Raw genomic sequence first — 20,045 nt, 5'->3', positions numbered from 1 at the left:
CTGCACCACCCTCTATCTGATCTATAGGTGTGAACGAAAATGTCATCCCTTGACTCCTCCTATGTATTTTACAATGTTGGTCAAGGACTGTGGGCCAAAGCTGCCACTTGTTCAACTGGCAATTGGCTGCCTGGTGTCGGGCTCCTGTCCCTTAATGGGCCGCGATCATACCGTCCAAGAGCTGCGGGTCAATTTAAAGATCAGAGACCCCTTTTGTCCCACAGCTTTAACAGAAATTCCACAACATTGGAACGGTAATGGGCACTCCAACTGCTCCCTCTCAATCCTCCAGGCCCCCCCCCCCCGCAACCTTGCAACCCATTCCGGAGGGCCACATTAAATTCTGCACGTCATAGGTTTGGCGCTGGGTCAGCCAAATTTCCCAAACTTGTTGAACAACCAATGCTGTAAATCTGAAAACTGACACCGAATCATAGCAACTTTTACAGTGCAGAAGGAGGCCATTCAGCCCATTGAGTTTTACTCGCTCACTGAAAGAACATTCTACCTAATCCCGTCCCCTTGTAACCTGCACATTATTTCTTTTCAGATAGCAAGAACTGCACTTTTGAACTCCAGCAGCTTTTAGCGTGGGAAGTGTAAGGCCCAAGCCAGCACTAACCTCGCTGACCGGACCTGACCTTTAGCACAGGAAGTCACTGACCCGAGCCACCACTAACTTCACTGGCCACACCTGACCCTTAGCGTGGGAAGTCTCTGACCCGAGCTGACACTAACACGGGGCGACTGGGGTAGTGTGATCGGGGAGGCGACTGGAAGTAGTGTGATCGGGGAGGTGACTGGGGTAGTGTGGTCCGTCGGGGAGGCGATTGGGGTAGTGTGATCGGGGAGGTGACTGGGGTAGTGTGATCGGGAGGGTGACTGGGGTAGTGTGGTCCGTCGGGGAGGCGATTGGGGTAGTGTGATCGGGGAGGTGACTGGGGTAGTGTGGTCCGTCGGGGAGGCGACAGGGGTAGCGTGGTCATCGGGGGGGGCGAATGGGCTAGCATGGACATAGGGGGGGGGTGACTGGGGGTAGCGTGGTCATCGGGGGGGGGAGCAACTGGGGTAGCGTGGACATCGGAGGAGACTGGGGTAGCTTGGTCGTTGGGGCGACTAGGGTAGCAAGGTCGTCGGGGGGGCGACTGGGGTAGCGTGGTCATCGGGGGAGACTGGGCTGGCGTGGTCATCGGGGGAGGAGACTGGCGTAGCGTGGTCATCGGGGGCATGACTGGGGTAGCGTGGTCATTTGGGGGGGCGACTGGGGTAGCGTGGTCATCCGGGGGGGGGGTGACTGGGGTAGCGTGGTCATCGGGGGAGGAGACTGGGGGTAGCCGTGGTCATCGGGGGAGGAGACTGGGGTAGCCGTGGTCATCGGGAGAGGAGACTGGGGTAGCGTGGCCCTCGGGGGGGGGGGGGGGGGGTGACTGGGGTAGATGGTCATCGGGGGGGGTGACTGGGGTAGATGGTCATCGGGGGGGTGACTGGGGTAGCATGGTCGTCGGGGGGGCGACTGGGGTAGTGAGTTCGTCGGGGGGGGGCGAGTGGGGTAGCGTGGACGTTGGGTGGGCAACTGGGGTAGCGCGGACGTCGGGGGGGTGCGACTGGGGTAGCTTGGTCGTCGGGGACGACTAGGGTAGCGCCGACGTCGGGGGGGCGCGACTGGGGTAGCGTGGTCATTGGGGACGACTAGGGTAGCGAAACATCGGGGGGGGGCGACTGGGGTAGCGTGGTCATTGGGGACGACTAGGGTAGCGCGAACATCGGGGGGGGCGACTGGGATAGCGCGGTCATCGGGGAGTAGACTGGGGTAGCGTGGTCATCGGGGACGACTGGGGTAGCGTGGTCATCGGGGGACGACTAGGGTAGCGCGAACATCGGGGGGGGCGACTGGGATAGCGCGGTCATCGGGGAGGAGACTGGGGTAGCGTGGTCATCGGGGACGACTGGGGTAGCGTGGTCATCGGGGAGGAGACTGGGGGTAGCGCGGTCATCGGGGAGGAGACTGGGGTAGCGTGGTCATCGGGGAGGAGACTGGGGTAGCCTGCGGTCATCGGGGAGGAGGACTGGGGTAGCGTGGTCATCGGGGAGGAGACTGGGGTAGCGTGGTCATCGGGGACGACTGGGGTAGCGCGGTCATCGGGGATGACTGGGGTAGCGCGGTCATCGGGGACGACTGGGGTAGCGCGGTCATCGGGGAGGAGACTGGGGTAGCGTGGTCATCGGGGACGACTGGGGTAGCGTGGTCATCGGGGACGGACTGGGGTAGCGCGGTCATCGGGGACGACTGGGGTAGCACGGTCATCGGGGACGACTGGGGTAGCACGGTCATCGGGGACGACTGGGGTAGTGCAGTCATTGGGGACGACTGGGGTAGCGCGGTCATCGGGGACGACTGGGGTAGCGCGGTCATCGGGGACGACTGGGGTAGTGCAGTCATTGGGGACGACTGGGGTAGCGCGGTCATCGGGGACGACTGGGGTAGTGCAGTCATTGGGGACGACTGGGGTAGCGCGGTCATCGGGGACGACTGGTGTAGTGCAGTCATTGGGGACGACTGGGGTAGCGCGGTCATCGGGGACGACTGGGGTAGTGCAGTCATTGGGGACGACTGGGGTAGCGTGGTCATCGGGGACGACTGGGGTAGTGCAGTCATCGGGGACGACTGGGGTAGCGCGGTCATCGGGGACGACTGGGGTAGTGCAGTCATCGGGGACGACTGGGGTAGCGCGGTCATCGGGGACGACTGGGGTAGCGCGGTCATCGGGGACGACTGGGGTAGCGTGGTCATCGGGGACGACTGGTGTAGTGCAGTCATCGGGGACGACTGGGGTAGCGTGGTCATCGGGGACGACTGGGGTAGTGCAGTCATCGGGGACGACTGGGGTAGCGCGGTCATCGGGGACGACTGGTGTAGTGCAGTCATCGGGGACGACTGGGGTAGCGTGGTCATCGGGGACGACTGGGGTAGCGTGGTCATCGGGGACGACTGGGGTAGTGCAGTCATCGGGGACGACTGGGGTAGTGCAGTCATCGGGGACGACTGGGGTAGTGCAGTCATCGGGGATGACTGGGGTAGTGCAGTCATCGGGGACGACTGGGGTAGCGCGGTCATCGGGGACGACTGGGGTAGTGCAGTCATCGGGGACGACTGGGGTAGTGCAGTCATCGGGGACGACTGGGGTAGTGCAGTCATCGGGGACGACTGGGGTAGTGCAGTCATCGGGGACGACTGGGGTAGCGTGGTCATCGGGGACGACTGGGGTAGCGTGGTCATCGGGGACGACTGGGGTAGCGTGGTCATCGGGGGGGTGACTGGGGTAGCGTGGTCATCGGGGACGACTGGGGTAGCGCGGACGTCGGGGGGGGGGGGCAACTGGGGTAGCTTGGTCATCGGGGACGACTGGTGTAGTGCAGTCATCGGGGACGACTGGGGTAGCGTGGTCATCGGGGACGACTGGGGTAGTGCAGTCATCGGGGACGACTGGTGTAGTGCAGTCATCGGGGACGACTGGGGTAGTGCAGTCATCGGGGACGACTGGGGTAGTACAGTCATCGGGGACGACTGGGGTAGCGTGGTCATCGGGGGGGTGACTGGGGTAGCGTGGTCATCGGGGACGACTGGGGTAGCGCGGACGTCGGGGGGGGGGCAACTGGGGTAGCATGGCTGTCAGAGATCCGACCGGTTGAAAGGTCCGTCCCACTACACATTCAATTGGAATTGCATGTCGGGGAATGCTGAAATGGATGGTTTAGTAGGTCAGTGTCCCCGCATGTAGTAGAACCATAAAGGCCAAGAGGTCCTCATTCCCGAATCTAAAATTAATTTATTGATCTCTGGGCAGCATTGGCGGCCTCGGTGTCCTCTGAATAGAAAGCAGAAAGTGCATCAGCCAAGGTTCCTGCTCCTAATCACTCTGTCCCCCTCTTCAAAAATATTGTTGTTTAAATTTTTCCAATTACGGGGCAATTTAGTGTGGCCAATACACCTACCCTGCACATCTTTATGTAGTGCGGGTAAGACCCCACGCCGACACGGGGAGAATGTGCATACTCCACACAAACAGTGACTCGGGACTGGGACCGAACCTGAGTCCTCGGCACCATGAGGCAGCAGTGCTAACCACTGTGCCACCATGCCGCCCTAAAAGTATGCAAATATGTGGCGCTTTTTCCATAGAATCACTACAGGGTAGAAGGATGCCATTCGGTCCATCGAGCCTGCACCAACCCTCTGAAAGATCACCCTACCCAGGCTCACTGTTCCACGCTAGTCCATAACCCTACCTAACCTACATATCTCTGGACACTAAGGGGCAATTTAATATGGAAAATCCACCTAACCTGTATATCTTTGGACAGTTGGAGGAAACCCATGCAGACATGGGGAGATTGTGCAAACTCCACACCCAAGACCGGAATCCAACTGTGGGGACTCTTGAGCACTTTTATGGGATGGTGCCAGGGAAAGGCAGCAGATGGAGGGGTGGTGAAAATAGTGCATCTGGGATAGACGGAATAGAATTTCCAGAAGGCCGGGAGCAGAATGGAAAACGTGTTTGCAAGTGAAATTATGATACTGGAAGCGGGTGGAAGGTTTTCTAGCGAATGCAGAGGCTGGTATTTATGGAGTTTAATCCGGACAAATGTGAGGTAATGCATTTTGGAAGGTATAATGCAGGTAGGGAATATACAGTGAATGGTAGAACCCTCAAGAGTATTGAAAGTCAAAGAGATCTAGGAGTACAGGTCCACAGGTCATTGAAAGGGGCAACACAGGTGGAGAAGGTAGTCAAGAAGGCATACGGCATGCTTGCCTTCATTGGCCGGGGCATTGAGTATCAGAATTGGCAAGTCATGTTGCAGCTGTATAGAACCTTAGTTAGGCCACACTTGGAGTATAGTGTTCAATTCTGGTCGCCACACTACCAGAAGGATGTGGAGGCTTTAGAGAGGGTGCAGAAGAGATTTACCAGAATGTTGCCTGGTATGGAGGGCATTAGCTATGAGGAGCGGTTGAATAAACTCGGTTTGTTCTCACTGGAACGAAGGAGGTTGAGGGGAGACCTGATAGATGTATACAAAATTATGAGGGGCATAGACAGAGTGGATAGTCAGAGGCTTTTCCCCAGGGTAGAGGGGTCAATTACTAGGGGGCATAGGTTTAAGGTGAGAGGGGCAAGGTTTAGAGTAGATGTACGAGGCAAGTTTTTTACGCAGAGGGTAGTGGGTGCCTGGAACTCGCTACCGGAGGAGGTGGTGGAAGCAGGGACAATAGTGACATTTAAGGGGCATCTTAACAAATACATGAATAGGATGGGAATAGAGGGATACGGACCCAGGAAGTGTAGAAGATTGTAGTTTAGTCGGGCAGCATGGTCGGCACGGGCTTGGAGGGCCGAAGGGCCTGTTCCTGTGCTGTACATTTCTTTGTTCTTTGTTCTTTGTTTGAAGACAAGAAAGAGTGATTGCAAGGAAGGAGCAGTGGAGTCCTGCTGAAATGTATAGTCCTGCATCCCAGCATGAGTCACGTTTTGGAGGAGCTGGTGGAAACTGGAACACCTAAAAATTTGGAATCGCTTCTTAAAATATATGGTTGGATTCTGGTCAAGTTCAACATTTGATTGTGCAAGCTTCATGCATCAGCAAAGTGTTTCACTTTGTACGTCAACTGGCCCAGTTGCGTGCAATGTGAGGAAGAGGCATGTGACTGCTGAAAGAGAAAGCTACTGCTGGAGTAACCAGTCTTATGACTCCATGAAAAATGGGAGGTACAACACTATGTGCATATCTGGGTGAACAAAAGCTTTTGATAACAGGAGTCAACTTGGTTTGTTTGTTCTTGAGTTGAGCCCATTGAGTTAAATTAATTTAAAATAAAAGATATGACTTGAGTCTGAAATGTTATTTTAATCATTTTTGCTGATAAGTTTTAAAAATGTGAAGGATTTAAAAATGAATCGGGCATTTCTGCAGTTAATCCTCTGCAGTGAAATTTATATAAAGCTGACTGGAGAATATCTCGTAAATAGTTGGAGCTAGCAAAATTCCTGGATATGCTTATGTACTTCTGGACCATTTTTCCTTTCAGTAGCTCATATTTCCATTAACAAATACAGTTTTTCCCAATCTAGGGCTATACCCAGACTCTTTGTACAGAGAAGTCAACGCACATGCAGACCGTGTGATGGACCTTGGCCTGGCTGAGGATCACTTCTCTAAACCAGTGGCAAGTATTGACTCTTTATTTAAACGCAGACAAATCGTTAAGTTCCAGCCTTAAAAGAGAAGTAGCTAATTCCTCGACACAAGTCTGTTTTCACAAGGAGTGAAGCTGAAATATCCATCTTTAAAAATTATTTTCATGCTTTTCAGCCCAAGTCTGATGCCACTGAAATAACTTTTGTCCCAGTATAGATCTGTCTGCCTCGAATGTGGTTCATTTATGTTCTGTATTGTAATCTTCTGTGGAATGCCATTTGAATTGGGGTTAAGATTGTTTATGTTGTGCTTCGTGGTGACTCTATTCTTTGAGCATGAATTCTTTATTCTTCAATGAATATAAAACCTGGAATAAAAAGAGAAACCACACAGTCAATCCAGAACATCACTCTGGTACTGGTGAGTGTGCATCCAGCACACTCCACGCTAACTGCTCCCAGAGAACACCAGGAGAGGAGTCAGCTCTGTGTCGCGTTGTATCCTGTCACTGGTCTGAAATTTGGGCGCACGCAAACATGGAAGCAGAGGACACAGATTTTGAAAGTGATTGACCAAAGAAGCGATGGTGACGCGAGGAAAATCTGTTTTACGCAGCAAGCAACTCTGATCGGGAATGCACTACCTGAGAGTACGGTGGAGGAGCATTTCAGTCGTGGCTTTCCCCAAGGGAATTGGATCAGTACCTGTAGAGGAAAAGATTGTATGGGCCTTGGGGGGGAAAAGGTGGGGGAGTGGCATTTGATCAGTTGCTCTTGCAAGGTCCGGGCACAGACACGAGAGGCTGAATGGCCTCTGACTGTTCTGTAGCCATTCCATATACTCTCAGGTTTTTGTGCTGGCTTCTTTCTGGTTCACTTTTGATGTGTAACCGTATGAAGAATCTCATGTTCTTCACCTTTAATGGTTGTTTGCTTTGTGTTTGCATTATGCAGGGATCATTTGTGGCATTAGACATTGAAAATCTGAAGCATGCAATCGATGAGGTGAAACAAGTTATACTAGATTTGCCGGAACACTCAGAGAAGCAGAAAGACGCTGTTGTTAAACTTATTCACCTGCGACTTAAGCTACAAGAACTGAAGGTTTGAAATGTACAGTGTAAAAATTAAAAATACCATAATCAAAGGGAGGGGTGATCTACAGGATGATGCATACAAGTGGAATAATCTGATGGCAAGATGCGTTACCATTCCGAGTAGAGAGGTGAACATCAAAGATATTTTAAAAGCCAATTCAGTGGTAAGGAGGGAAAGTGCTAATAAATAAGTTGTGCCAAATGATCCAAATGAGCTGTTTGCATGGTTGGCCAAGTATATTGCATCGTAACCACAGGCCAGTCAACCTAATGTCACTGGCAGGGAAACATTTGGAGGCAATGCGGAAACACAGTAAGCAACGAGAAAGATAGTAACACATTTCTGCAGGATGGAAACAGACTAATGAAATGAACAGACTCGCGTCAAATGAAGTTTAATGCTGAAATGTGTGATGTGATTCATTTTGGTAGGAAAAATTTTCAAAAATGATACAATTTCAAAACATTTCTTTTCCCAATTAAGGGGCAATTTAGCATGGCCTATCCACCTAAGCTGCACATCTTTGAGTTGTGGGATGAGACCCACGCCGACATGGGGAGAATGTGCAAACACCATATAAATTTCTTTTTCTAAAAGGAATGGTGGGATAGAGCAACTCAGGATAGATGAACAAACCTTTAAAGGTGGTAGTACAAGTTGGGTTGGCTGTTTAAAAAGGCATTTAGGATCCAAGACTTTATAAATAAGAGGCATTGAGTATAGAAGAAGATTGTGTCAAATCTTTCTAAAACACTGGTTAAGCCCTAGCTGGAACATTGTGTCCATTTCTGGGCACTGTGCTTCGTTAAGGGTGTCAAGACCTTGGAGAGAGTCAAGAGGAGATCACTAGAATGGCACCAGAGATGAAAGACTTCAGTTGCACGAAATGGTGCCAATAAACCATTGCATTTCCAGCATTCCCCACTGACAACAATAGCTTGCATTCACTTCAGAAAAATATCCTAAAGTGCGTTACCTGAGGCGTAATAGAAAAAATAGACACCGAGCCAAAAAGTGGAGATATTGGGAGGACTGACCAATAGCTAATTTGATGAGATGGGTTATAATGGAGTCTTAAAGGACGAGAAAGAAGTGGGAAGGGTTTAGAGAGGAAATTCTTAACTATGGAACCGAGGAGGCTCAAGTAACAACCAATAATAATGGAGCAGTGTGTGTGGGAGGATTAACCTTGAGCAGCTGGAATCAGAAGACCAGTTTATTGCAAAGGTCGGTGGGGTGAGTGGGTGCTAGAGAGAGCGTTGAATGATTTAAGGATGACAAATGAGGAGGGCTCATGGCATTAGGATTTTCAATACAAAGTTGTGAATTTTAAATTTGTGACCTTGAGGGACTAGCAGCCAATATAGATCAACAAAGGTAGAGATGATCAGGGAGGTTTAGGATAGGATATGGACATTTGGATGAGAGAGCGTGATGGATCACAACCTGACTAAGTAAGCATTAGAATAATGGTGGAGTGGATATGGTTTTACTCTTCTCAGCGTTTAGCTAGGGGAAATTGTGCTTCATCCAAGACTGGGATTTTCAGTAAGCAGTATAAGCACTTGCAGGCAGTTATGAGAGGTGATGAAGAGTAGAGCTGGAGATGGTGTGGAAGATGGTCACCATTTCTTCAGATGATGTTGCAATGATACATCATGTAAATAAGTTATTCGGCTAAAATCGGAAGCTTGTGGGTTGTTTGTCATTGAAACATTGGTAAGTTGATGTCTCTGAACATACCCAGAAATATTGGGGGAGCAGGGACTGTGTTTCTAATGTCAGGTTTAGAATTTGGCAAATTTAAATTGGGAATTTAGATTGTAGACACAGGATTTGCTCTGAAACCTGCCAATATAAAAATTGAGTATAACTATTATAAAATTTAGAATCTGAACTTTTACTGATGGTTTTTCTTTTTTTTTACTGACAAGATCATTGATTACTATTTCATATTTATCTTATGTGGACATCATCAAGAAATTTCAAATCTTTGCTTTGCAGTCTATTCATAATCAATAGTTCTGTCTGGAGGGTAATTTTGTTTTTTCTAGGTTGTAATTGTAGATTTCTTATACTGCAGAAAATGTCCGGAATTGTTCCTGCAGACAACTGCTCTTTCCCTTATATGAACCCTTGTTCTTTGGGTTCTCAGAGTGAGGGATAGGCCATTTAGGACTGAGATGAGGAGAGGGAGGGTGATGAAGTTTTGGAATTCTCGGTCCCAGGGGGCTCAAGAGGCTCATTCATTGAGTAGGTACAAGACTGAGATTGTTGGGCTGAATGGCCTACTTCAACTCATTCTTATGTGGTCAACTTCATCCAGGTTAGGTATGGCAAAATGTGAATGCCTGTAATCTCTTTAGCGACTCTTCAGGTGACAGGTACAGCATTTATATATCTGAGCCATTCAGCAAGAATGCTTTACTAGTTTTTCTCAATGTGAGAGACTAAAGTCCAGACTGCAGATGTGTTAAAAAAAACCTTGGAGATTATTCCTGGAATTTCCATTTTTCTCATGTAGCTCGTACTGTGCCATTAACATCTATTCTTCAATACCTTAGTTGAGTAAAAGATGAGGACGTTACAGTTGTATAGGGCTTTGAGTAATTCATACTGGAGTACTGTGCATAGTTTTGATCTCCTGAACTAAGGGAAGATCTATTTGCCTTTTGAGGTGAAAGTAGTCTAAATTCACTGGATTGATCCTTGGGATGAGAGGGTTGTTCTGTAATGATAGGTTGAGTAAATTGGGCCTATGGCCCCAGGCTAATGCTCTGGAGACGCAGGTTCAAATCCCACCACGGTAATATAATAAGGACTTGAAAGTTTATAGAATCATAGAAGTTGGTGGAAAACCTTGATTACACACATTGACTAGAAATTCTGCAGTTAACTTAATGTAAAAATGTAATTGTTTAATAGATGTTTGACCACTTTATTTTTCTGCCTTTCTTTATAGGATCCGGACGAGGATGAGCCAAATATTCGAATTTTGCTTGAACATCGATTCTACAAGGAGAAAAGCAAAAGTGTCAAGCAGTTTTGTGACAAGTGCAGCACCATTATATGGGGCTTGCTTCAAACCTGGTATACCTGCACAGGTGAATGCATTGGTGTTTACCCTGGCCAATATCTATTTAGAATAAAATCTACAAATAAACATCCCATGAATGGGTTCATGAAAATCCAATTATCATGAATTTTTGAATGGCCACTGTGGAATAATTCATTTGAATAAAATATAGATATAACAATTTATATTAGAACTGCTGTAGAGTTTTTTTTTGTATGGAGGCTTATGTTCAACAGGAGGAAATTATCCAGTGAAGTCAGTAATTTTCTTTTTTTTTTTTTTTTTTTTTGCAGCCTAATTGTTAGTTTAATTTTTAAAGTGTCACATTTCATAGAATCTGCAATCGTGAATTTGGGGTTTAAAGTTTTGTTTGAATCAAAACTAGCATTTTAATTGTTATAAAAACAGCTGTTGATCTAAGAAATTGTAACTTCATAATATCACCCCGAGGCGTCATTTTTTAAAAGGCAAAGTTGCACATCTGCAGGATCTGTTGCACTAAGATTTTTAACTTGAATTGGAATAATTTTATGCATTTCCAACTACTTATAACACGACAATATATAATGCATATTTGCAGCCACTGTTTTGTGGTCAAATACTCAATAAGAGGAAATTGGCAGCCAGAGGATTGGCTTAGACCTAAATGAGTAATTTTGTAACCATCCTCACTCTTGAAGTACTGAGTACTGGCTCAGCTGGAGTCCGTGAGACCATGGCACAATGTTAACTATTGGGATAAAAACCTTGTGGCATTCTGTGAAAAGTTGTACTATTGTGAGTCTCCCTTATCTGCATCTGTTCAGACGGAAGGGCAATAGCAGCCAACAATATCAAAAAACACATTGTTGGTCTGTACTGATGGACAGAGACTGTGGTCTCCCCAAGGCCGAATCCAGAATGGTTTGACAAAGTTCCATCCAGACTCGAAACGTTAGCTCCATTTTCTTTCCACCGGTGTTGTCAGACCTGCTGATATTGTCCAGCATTTTCCATTTCTCTTCCAGAATATTTAACCTTTGTGACTCTGTTTTTTGTTGTCTGTGCTGCCTGCACTTGGAAATATTTGGTGATGTTAAGTGTCTTTAATGAAAAAAAAATTAATTTGGTAATTTATTCTGCAGAATTCCTTTTAACAGAGTACTGTGAAATACAAAAGCTAGCTCGTGTCCCGTTATTGTCACATTCATTCATGTTTTGTGTAATTTTGTGCAACTGACTCGTTATTTAAGACGTGCTGCTTCGCCTTTTGTCTTCCAAGCATTTGTTTTTCGCTCACTTATAGGAAAGCTAGATGGGGAATTTCTCTCATTGTTGTGTAGCCAGTTGCATTTGCTCATTCACCATATTCCAGACCAGAGTGGCTGGCTGGCTCTGATCGTAATGTCTAAGTCAGTATGAAAGCATCTCATAAACACCCCCTCTGATCTTGACATTCCGGGTTCAGGCCCCCTTAGCAACACAAAAAAAACATCATGCCAAAAAATACTATTAATTTGGAATCGTTATCCGACGTCTTGCAATCATACTTCCAAAATGTTGAATCTCCTATTTTTGCCTCCTGCCTCACTGTTAGTACATTTTCATCATGGTCATAGTTTTCTGTAGGTATTGCAGTCTCATGGAAGGGGATGAAAGAGCTAGTGCCTTTCATCATGCATTTTTGAACATAATTTCTCCACAGGAGGTAGAAATTTCTTCCCAATAATCGGGTTCCCAGGTTTCAGAAAATTCTTCAGGCTTCTTGCAGCATTTCCAGCATTAGCTCATTTTGCACACGACTTAACAAAAAAAAAAGGCATTTTTGAAAATATGCTCACATGACTTATTTTCAAAACATTTTTTTTTGTTGTGTTGTGTCTAGCTAATATATACCCGTCGTTTAAGAAGATACATAGAAGGAAAAAGCTGAAGGAATTATTTGGTCCATTTAGTGACTTTTTTTTCTCCTTTTAATGATTGGAACAAATAATTTGATTGCTCAGTTTTCTCATCACTAATCCTCTTTCGTTATTAGCAAATTTGGTTTGTACATATTTCATTGATGAAATATGTCACTGGTGAAATAAGGACTTGAGTTAATTTTGTCTAAAACTTGTAATGAAGTGTGACACGATAGACAGTTATTGAATGAAAAATGTTTTAATTGGGTAAATACTTAATTCAAGAGGGGTAAAGTAACGTTCTTCTGGAATAAAAAAAACAAAACTGCTCCATTGTTTGCACTTTGAAGTGTGTTTAAAGACTGGTAGAAAAAGAAGTCATGTTTGACTGAATGATGCCCAGCACTTTGACTGAAAATTAAAGATAATTAGTAAATAATACCATGTTATAAACTGGGTTGAAAAGGATTCTCAGATGATGCCTTAATAAATAATATAATTCCATTACAATATAATTTGATACTAATTCAATTTGAGAAAACACAATGGGCGCGATTCTCCGCTCCCGCGCTGGTTTGGAGAATCGCCTGGCGCTCCATTTTTCCCCGCGACACCGGTCCGACGCCCTCCCGTGATGCACCCAAGCGGCGAGAACGGCCCCGTCGAGTTCTGCGCGGCGCAGGCCGGAGAATCGCCCGGGACACCCAAAATGGCGATTCTCCACTACACCCGCTATTCTCTGGCCCGGATGGGCCGAGCAGCCTGCCCAAAACCACGGCTTCCCGCCAGTGCCATCTACACCTGGTCGCTGCCGGCGGGAACAGCGCGGGGGGGGGGGGTTCTTTCACCGGGGTTGCAATCAAAAGGGGTCTGGCCCACGATCGGTGCCCACCGATTGGCGGGCCGGCCTCTCTGAAGGAGGACTTCCTTTCCTCCGCGCATCCATCCGACATCTTCTTGCGGGGTGGCCTCGGGGAGGACGGCAACCACGCATGCGCGGGTCACCCGCCAGTTAGGCGGCGGATGACGCGGCGCTGCTTTTATGCGGCGCCAATGCCAGACGCGTGGTGACGATGCTGCTTTGGCAACATGCCCCCCCAAGTTTCTCGCGGCCCCGATCCTAGCCCATTTTAGGGCCCTGAATCTGTCAAGATGGGGGCCGTTTCGCGCTGTCGTGAACCTCGACGTCGTTCACGACGGCGTGGGCACTTAGTCGCGGGAGCGGAGAATCGCGCCCCCAGTTTCGTTTTAGTACTTTTTAAAAAGAAATTCCTGCAACACTAACTGAAACCTTATTGTACGCTTGTGTAAAGTCACTCTTACTTAGAAAGGAACATATTGTCAAGAGGGTAAATAAAATAAACTATGAGAAGCTGTCATTGATTTATCCCTCTACTGTTGCATGTCACCACTTCTAACTGAGTTTAGTTTCTATGTTGACAGGTTGTTACTACCGGTGTCACAGTAAGTGTTTAAACCAAATCCCCAAATCCTGTGTAAGATCAAAGGTCAGCCACCAGTCTGAATTTGAACTCAACATCTGTCCTGAGGTGGGACTGGATATGCAAGATTATCGATGTGGAGAATGTCGTCAGCCAATTTCTCTACGTGGGTACACATGTAATTTATTTTGAAACGTAAACAATTTACAAGACCCATGGGTTGTAGAACCCTTCCATCCTTCCCCCTCGACTCGAACTTTCCTTTCTCGAGTATTAGGAACTCCAGCAGGTTCCCCCACCACGCCGAGGCACAGGGCGGAGAAACCGACCTCCACCCCAACAGAATCCGCCTTCGGGCAATCAGCGAGGCGAAGGTTACGACACCTGCCTCCGCACCCGCTTCCCACCCCGGCCGATCCGACACCTCGAATACGGCTTCGAGGGGGCCGATTCAAATCTCACATGCACCACCCTTGAGATTACCTTAAAGACCTCCCTCCAATACACTTTTTGGGCAGGACCGATACATATGAACGTGATTTGCAGCCCCCGCCACAGCGCGTCTTCTGTATAACTTCGTGCTTTCCCATGTAAATTGGTATAGTAGGTCTTGACATCATAATCAAATGATTAAGAGAGCTTCATTAAGTTTTTGTGGACCGATATTGAGGTGTTATGACTGGATTTCAAAACAAAACTAGGGAACTATCCCGTCACAGCAGCTGGGAGAACTTGGGATTACACCCTGCAGCACACATGGGGAATGTGCATTGAGCAGGAAGTCTCCAGGGAATGTGACTGGGAGAGGCTAACATCATTTTTGGCTTATGGAAGACTGAATATGATAGATTAGACATTCTGATAAACTGGGCTATGTATTTTTTAATTAAAATGCATTTTTCTGAATCACTTTCGGTGCCTGGACCAAACAGATCTGAAAAAGGTGTTTTGCATTGGTCAGACATAATATTGATGCTGTCATTGGAGGAGTTCAACCTCCTCCTATCGATGCGTGCACACACACACACGCCGCACACATGTGCATACTGATAGTGGAGCAGCATGTTACTGGTATATTACCAGTAAGTTACATTACTATGCATTGAAGACCATACTGTCAAACAAAAACTAAAGCTAATCATCAGATTTATTTCTAAGTATATTTTTGTTAACAAATAGTACAGTAATGGTACTAAAAATAAAAATCCATTCATAAGGGGTCAAATACCCTCTTCTGGACAGTATTTCCTACACCATTCATTATATGATGAGACTTTTGGTCAGAAGTCTACTGTAGTTGCACAGTAACTTCATTTGAAGCCTACTTGTGACAAGCGATTTTCATTTCAAGCAACATTGAGTTGATAAAGGTGATCTCTCCCCCTCCCCCCCCTCTCTTTCTCACAAACACAAAATATACCACAATACCAGTATGTATAATTTACAAATGTGTTCATATAGTTCAGAAATGTAGCTCAAAATGGGGAAATCCCATACAAATTCAGTCAGGAAAGTGGGATGATGCTATCTCCATGACCAGCCTCATTATTGTAATATCAAGAATGTTTTTTTTAAAGTTTTGCGTCTTTCACTCTTAATCTTTTCAACTTGATTTTGACTTTACACTTCAGGTGGTGTACCCAGTGAGGCGCGCATGTGTGACTACACAGGACGATATTACTGCAGCAGCTGCCACTGGAATGATGCCGCTGTCATCCCAGCACGGGTCATACACAATTGGGACTTTGAAACCCATAAAGTGAGTATCATGGATGGGGGAAAAAGAGATGGCATTCCTGTTTGGGAGGGAGAACAATATGCGAACAGATATGAAGCGTCCTCCATATCTAACCTCACCCCGCCCCCCCCAACCCCCCCTGTTCCCATATCAACCCTCATCTCCCCACCTCCAGTGCTGCCCCCATCTCATCCAGCATCTATGTACAGAAATCTTGAACACTGTTATTACCAAAAGCAAGTCCTGGAGATGTTTATAAAATTGTCAAAAGTAAACAAACTAATTTAAAATCTGCTTTTTTAAAAAGGTCTTCCATTAAGTGGTTATAAAGCTGTCAAGACAGTCCATAGTACGCCGACAGCTCTTAAACATCCCCTGCTGAGCTGAATCTGTTACTTAGGTTTTGTGCTGAATCCATTCAACAACAGTGTCAACAAACCCTTCAGAGCTGAATACCTAAAGACTTTTAAGTCCCCAAAAGAGCTCAGCTATCTGTTCAGACTTTGAAGCAGGGAAGCAGATGTCTGAGCTGTGATTGAATGAAAAGATTAAATCACAAGAGGACAATCAACATAGTCAAATCTGCCAACATTCTACAATGTACAAGAGCACTGTATCCAGTAGATAACGTACTCTAATGCAGCAGAAGACTTTTCCACTTGCAAAGCTAGTCAACTTAATGGTCATTTACTTTTAAAGACAAATTCCTATTATCAATGGCTCTATTAAAAACATAAAGCTATGTCCCACCTTTCACGACTTCCTTGTTCGCATTTTCACTTACCTGCCTTGTGCATATTGTACACTGCATTGCCCATTGAGTGAATTTTCTCCCTTTCACTTCTTTTCCCCAGGGTGTTTGGTCATTGCTGAGTGTTAATATCATGATTCAGAGGCAGCACGGTGGCACAGTGATTAGCACAGCTGCCTCACGGCGCCGAGGTCCCAGATTCGATCCCGGCTCTGGGTCACTGTTTGTGTGGAGTTTGCACACTCCCCGTGTTTGTCTGGGTTTCGCCCCCACAACCCAAAGATGTGCAGGGTAGGTGGATTGGCCACGCTAAATTGCCCCTTAATTAGAAAAAATGAATTGGATACTCTAAATTTTATTTAAAAAAAATAAATATGATGATTCAGACGGGAAGAAGCTTCCCGACACTGAGGCAACACACAAGCTGGTCGTCTTGCATATGCTCTTTACGTTTTTGGTTAAATGATTATTCTGGGTGCTGAAATACAACCCTAACAATTTTGAAATCTCATCAATGTAATATATCGCAATGTTTCGCAGGAACATAACCCTTGCGAGCGGCAGGACTTTATTGTATTAAATTATCATTTAGCATTTCATTATGACATTTGAAATTGGCAATGCCTTTATCACAAAAGGTTCCCAAATCCAGAACAAGGCACCCCATGATTCATAAACCTTGCCAATGATGGGAAATGGGGTCAGGAATCTCACAATCTTGTCCCACCCGTCGTGTCCTTTGATTATCCTTCTCCCTTCTGACTTAGACGCAGGTATGAAAATCCAGCCTATCGTCTTTGATGAATTTAAGATCTGTCTGGTTTAAAATCATGGTCGCATTAAGACCACAATATATGTTGGACTACATTTTGTAAACTATGTGAAAATGGTATTTGTGTGGGATGTTTTGATGCATTACTTGGAAGAGTGTGTGAATAAATTTATATGTGAGGCTTCTATATTTCGGAGACTTAACACATGCAGATTCTACCTGAAGTTGTGCTACTTGGGTCTTTGCCTGATTTTGTTTTTCCTTATTTACTTACCATTAGGTGTGTCGTTATAGTATGAGGTACCTCGCGCTGATGATTTCTCGGCCAGTGCTAAAACTTAGAGTGATTAATCCACTTCTCTTCAACTATGTGGAGGAACTGGTGGAAATTCGGGTATGGCTAGATCCAGGATACACTCTACACCTGAACATGTGCAACAAATAAACCTGCTTCATATGTTACTAAAGATGTTAACCCAGAAATTAATGTAAATATTAGGGAGAACTGTACAGACCCTGTAATACAAATCAGTGATTTAACATATGATTTAAAACATTGCACTTGTGTCAATATTCAGAGGTCGATATGAGAACTACTTTTTAAAAAAAATAATGACCTGGGCTTGCGTATCGATGCATCATTTCAAAGTTTACAGCTGAAAAAAATCTCAAATGTAGTAAACATTGAGGAGGATAATAACAGACTTCAGGAAGACAAAGACAGACTGGTGAACTGGGCTGGTGCATGGCCAATGAAATTTCACAAATGTGAAATAATGCATTTTGGTTGGAAGAATGAGGTTTGGAAGAATGACGAGAGGCAATTTGAATTAAATGGGGCAATTTTAATGGGGGTGCAGGAACAGAGACCTTGGGTGTGTACACAGAACTTTTAAATTGGCTGGGGAATTTGAGACCGCTGTTTCTAATAAAGAATTTTCACCCAGAGAATGGTGGAAATATGGATCATGCTGCCTGAGAAGGTGGTGGAGGCGGACACTCGCGTAACATTTAAGAAGCATCTGGACGAAGACCTAAATCGTCAAGGTTAGGCTATGGATCAAGCGCTGGTAAATGGGATTAGTATAGATTAGTATTTGATGGTTGGTAGAGGGCTTGTTTCTGTGCTGTGCGACTGAAACCACTGGTTAGGCTTCAGCTGGAATATTGTGTTCCGTACTAGGCACCACACTTCAAGAAGGTTGTCAGTGCTTTCCATAGGGTGCTGAAGAGATTTACTGGAATGGTATCGGGGCTGAGGGATTCGTTATGGCAACAGACTGGAAAAGCTGGGATTGTTCTTAAAGTGGAGAGAGTCAGGAGGAGATTTGATAGAGTTTTCAAAATCATGAATGGCTTTGATGAAGTAAGGAAGGAGATACTGTTTCCAGCAGTGTAAGAGTTTGTAACCAGAAGACAAGATTTAAGGTTTTTGGCAATTCTTTTTTACAATTGAGTTTTGAGACCGCAAATGAACTGCCTGCAAGAATAGTGAAAATAAGGTTCAAAAGTAACATTCAAAAGAAAATTATTTAAATATTGAAAGTGAAACATTTGCCAGGAAGAGCAGCAGTGTGTGATTAAATAGATTTGGGCATCGTGGCTGACTGTGCTCCACCTGTGCTGGTATCAATTTATGTTCTATATTCCACAAATAAATAATCTGTAATTACTCAGAAGTGAATGTTGCCCCTTTGTTTCAATGCTATCCTTTAAGACTTTGCACAAAAGTTTATCTTGCTTTCAGAATTTTCAGAATAGCTACAGAATTTGTCCTGGAAAGATTATTTTTTAACATCCAGAATGCATGGTATATCCAAAAAGCAGCTTCAGCCCTACCTTTTTTCCCCTTGGGGCTTGGAAAGATTGAGAATTTAGCCTGTCTGAGCCCTTTGTCCTGGACATTTAGCAGAGTAGTTCATGAAATGCTAAACCGGGTAGGGTTTGTTGTGATAAAATGTTCCACTGTCCACTTATGCAAGATCTTAATGACATATCCTGAAGGAGTGTAGCGCTTGTAAAAATGGGATGTTTAGTTACATGTGTTGTCTTTGGTTTCTGCCTGCAGAAACTCCGACAAGACATCCTGTTAATGAAACCCTATTTCATCACCTGTAAGGAGGCAATGGAGGCAAGGCTCCTGCTGCAGGTTAGTTTGTTCTGTCATTAGAGCTATGTCCCCAAGTGATAATGAATGCTGTGATATTGATTCAAATGGGAAACCAAAATCAACGTTTTGGTTCAATTCTGAAATCGAGGTTGTAATAAAAATTGCCTTATATCCATCTTTTATGGAAGATATTTTCAGTGTTTGTCTAAATATTTGTGTTTATAGTTACAGGATCGACAGCACTTTGTGGAAAACGATGAAATGTATTCTTTACAGGATTTAATTGACATTGCCACTGGGCGCCTGAGCTGCACTTTAACTGAAGTCCACACCATCTTTGCAAAGCACATCAAATTGGACTGTGAGGTACGGTCAGACTTTTACGGTGAAGGAACCCTTTAAGATTACATAGTCTTCAAAATGAGCCAGGTTTTTAGATGCAGGAAACACAGCCTTCAAACATGACCCTCTTCTTGCTTCCAATAGAAAAAATATTGCATTTTTATTGTGCTTCTTCAAAGTGAATGGCAGTATTGTTTCTCGGTTATGTTTTCTTGTCACATTTTTTTAAGAAAGCAAAGTAGTTTACATTTAAACATGTTTTTTGCTGTGCGTGGTTTTCTGTCACTGTATTCACTTGAGGACCTTGCATCCTACTACATCAGGCTTACGTGGTGTGACTCCAGATACACAAAAGTGTGGTTTTCTCTTGCTGTCCCTGAAATGGCCAAGCAAACAACTCCAGCATGAAAAGAAATTCTCCTCATCTCCATCTCAAATGGGAGATTCTTTACTTTTCAACTGTGTTCCCTATACAACCCAATAATCAGACCAATCATTAACCAATAATTTTATTTAAATATTCTCTGCATCAAGATATATAACATTGTGTTTGCAACTTGTTTAATTTCCCCATGTATATGTCATTATGTCATAATTTTCACATCAATTAATACATTCATGTGTTAAACAAAG

General features: G+C 45.3%; 1 protein-coding gene across 3 annotated transcripts in view; it reads left to right on the top strand.

Annotated features, from left to right (window-relative positions):
- The window catches only part of def8 (differentially expressed in FDCP 8 homolog), a 47,830-nt gene that overhangs the window by 15,732 nt on the left and 12,053 nt on the right, over positions 1-20,045 (top strand). For all 3 annotated transcript variants that reach the window (XM_072518035.1, XM_072518037.1, XM_072518036.1), the window contains 8 exons: positions 6,135-6,229; positions 7,155-7,304; positions 10,261-10,402; positions 13,701-13,865; positions 15,331-15,458; positions 17,241-17,354; positions 19,029-19,109; positions 19,296-19,436. In XM_072518035.1, the coding sequence (XP_072374136.1) occupies positions 6,135-6,229; positions 7,155-7,304; positions 10,261-10,402; positions 13,701-13,865; positions 15,331-15,458; positions 17,241-17,354; positions 19,029-19,109; positions 19,296-19,436 (1,016 nt within the window). The remainder of the gene's footprint in view (positions 1-6,134; positions 6,230-7,154; positions 7,305-10,260; positions 10,403-13,700; positions 13,866-15,330; positions 15,459-17,240; positions 17,355-19,028; positions 19,110-19,295; positions 19,437-20,045) is intronic.

Source organism: Scyliorhinus torazame, chromosome 10, assembly GCF_047496885.1.
Source record: "Scyliorhinus torazame isolate Kashiwa2021f chromosome 10, sScyTor2.1, whole genome shotgun sequence".
In the NCBI taxonomy this organism is placed as follows: domain Eukaryota; kingdom Metazoa; phylum Chordata; class Chondrichthyes; order Carcharhiniformes; family Scyliorhinidae; genus Scyliorhinus; species Scyliorhinus torazame.
The sequence above is the reverse complement of the archived record's forward strand: the minus strand, read 5'-3'. Positions and strand labels throughout refer to the sequence as shown.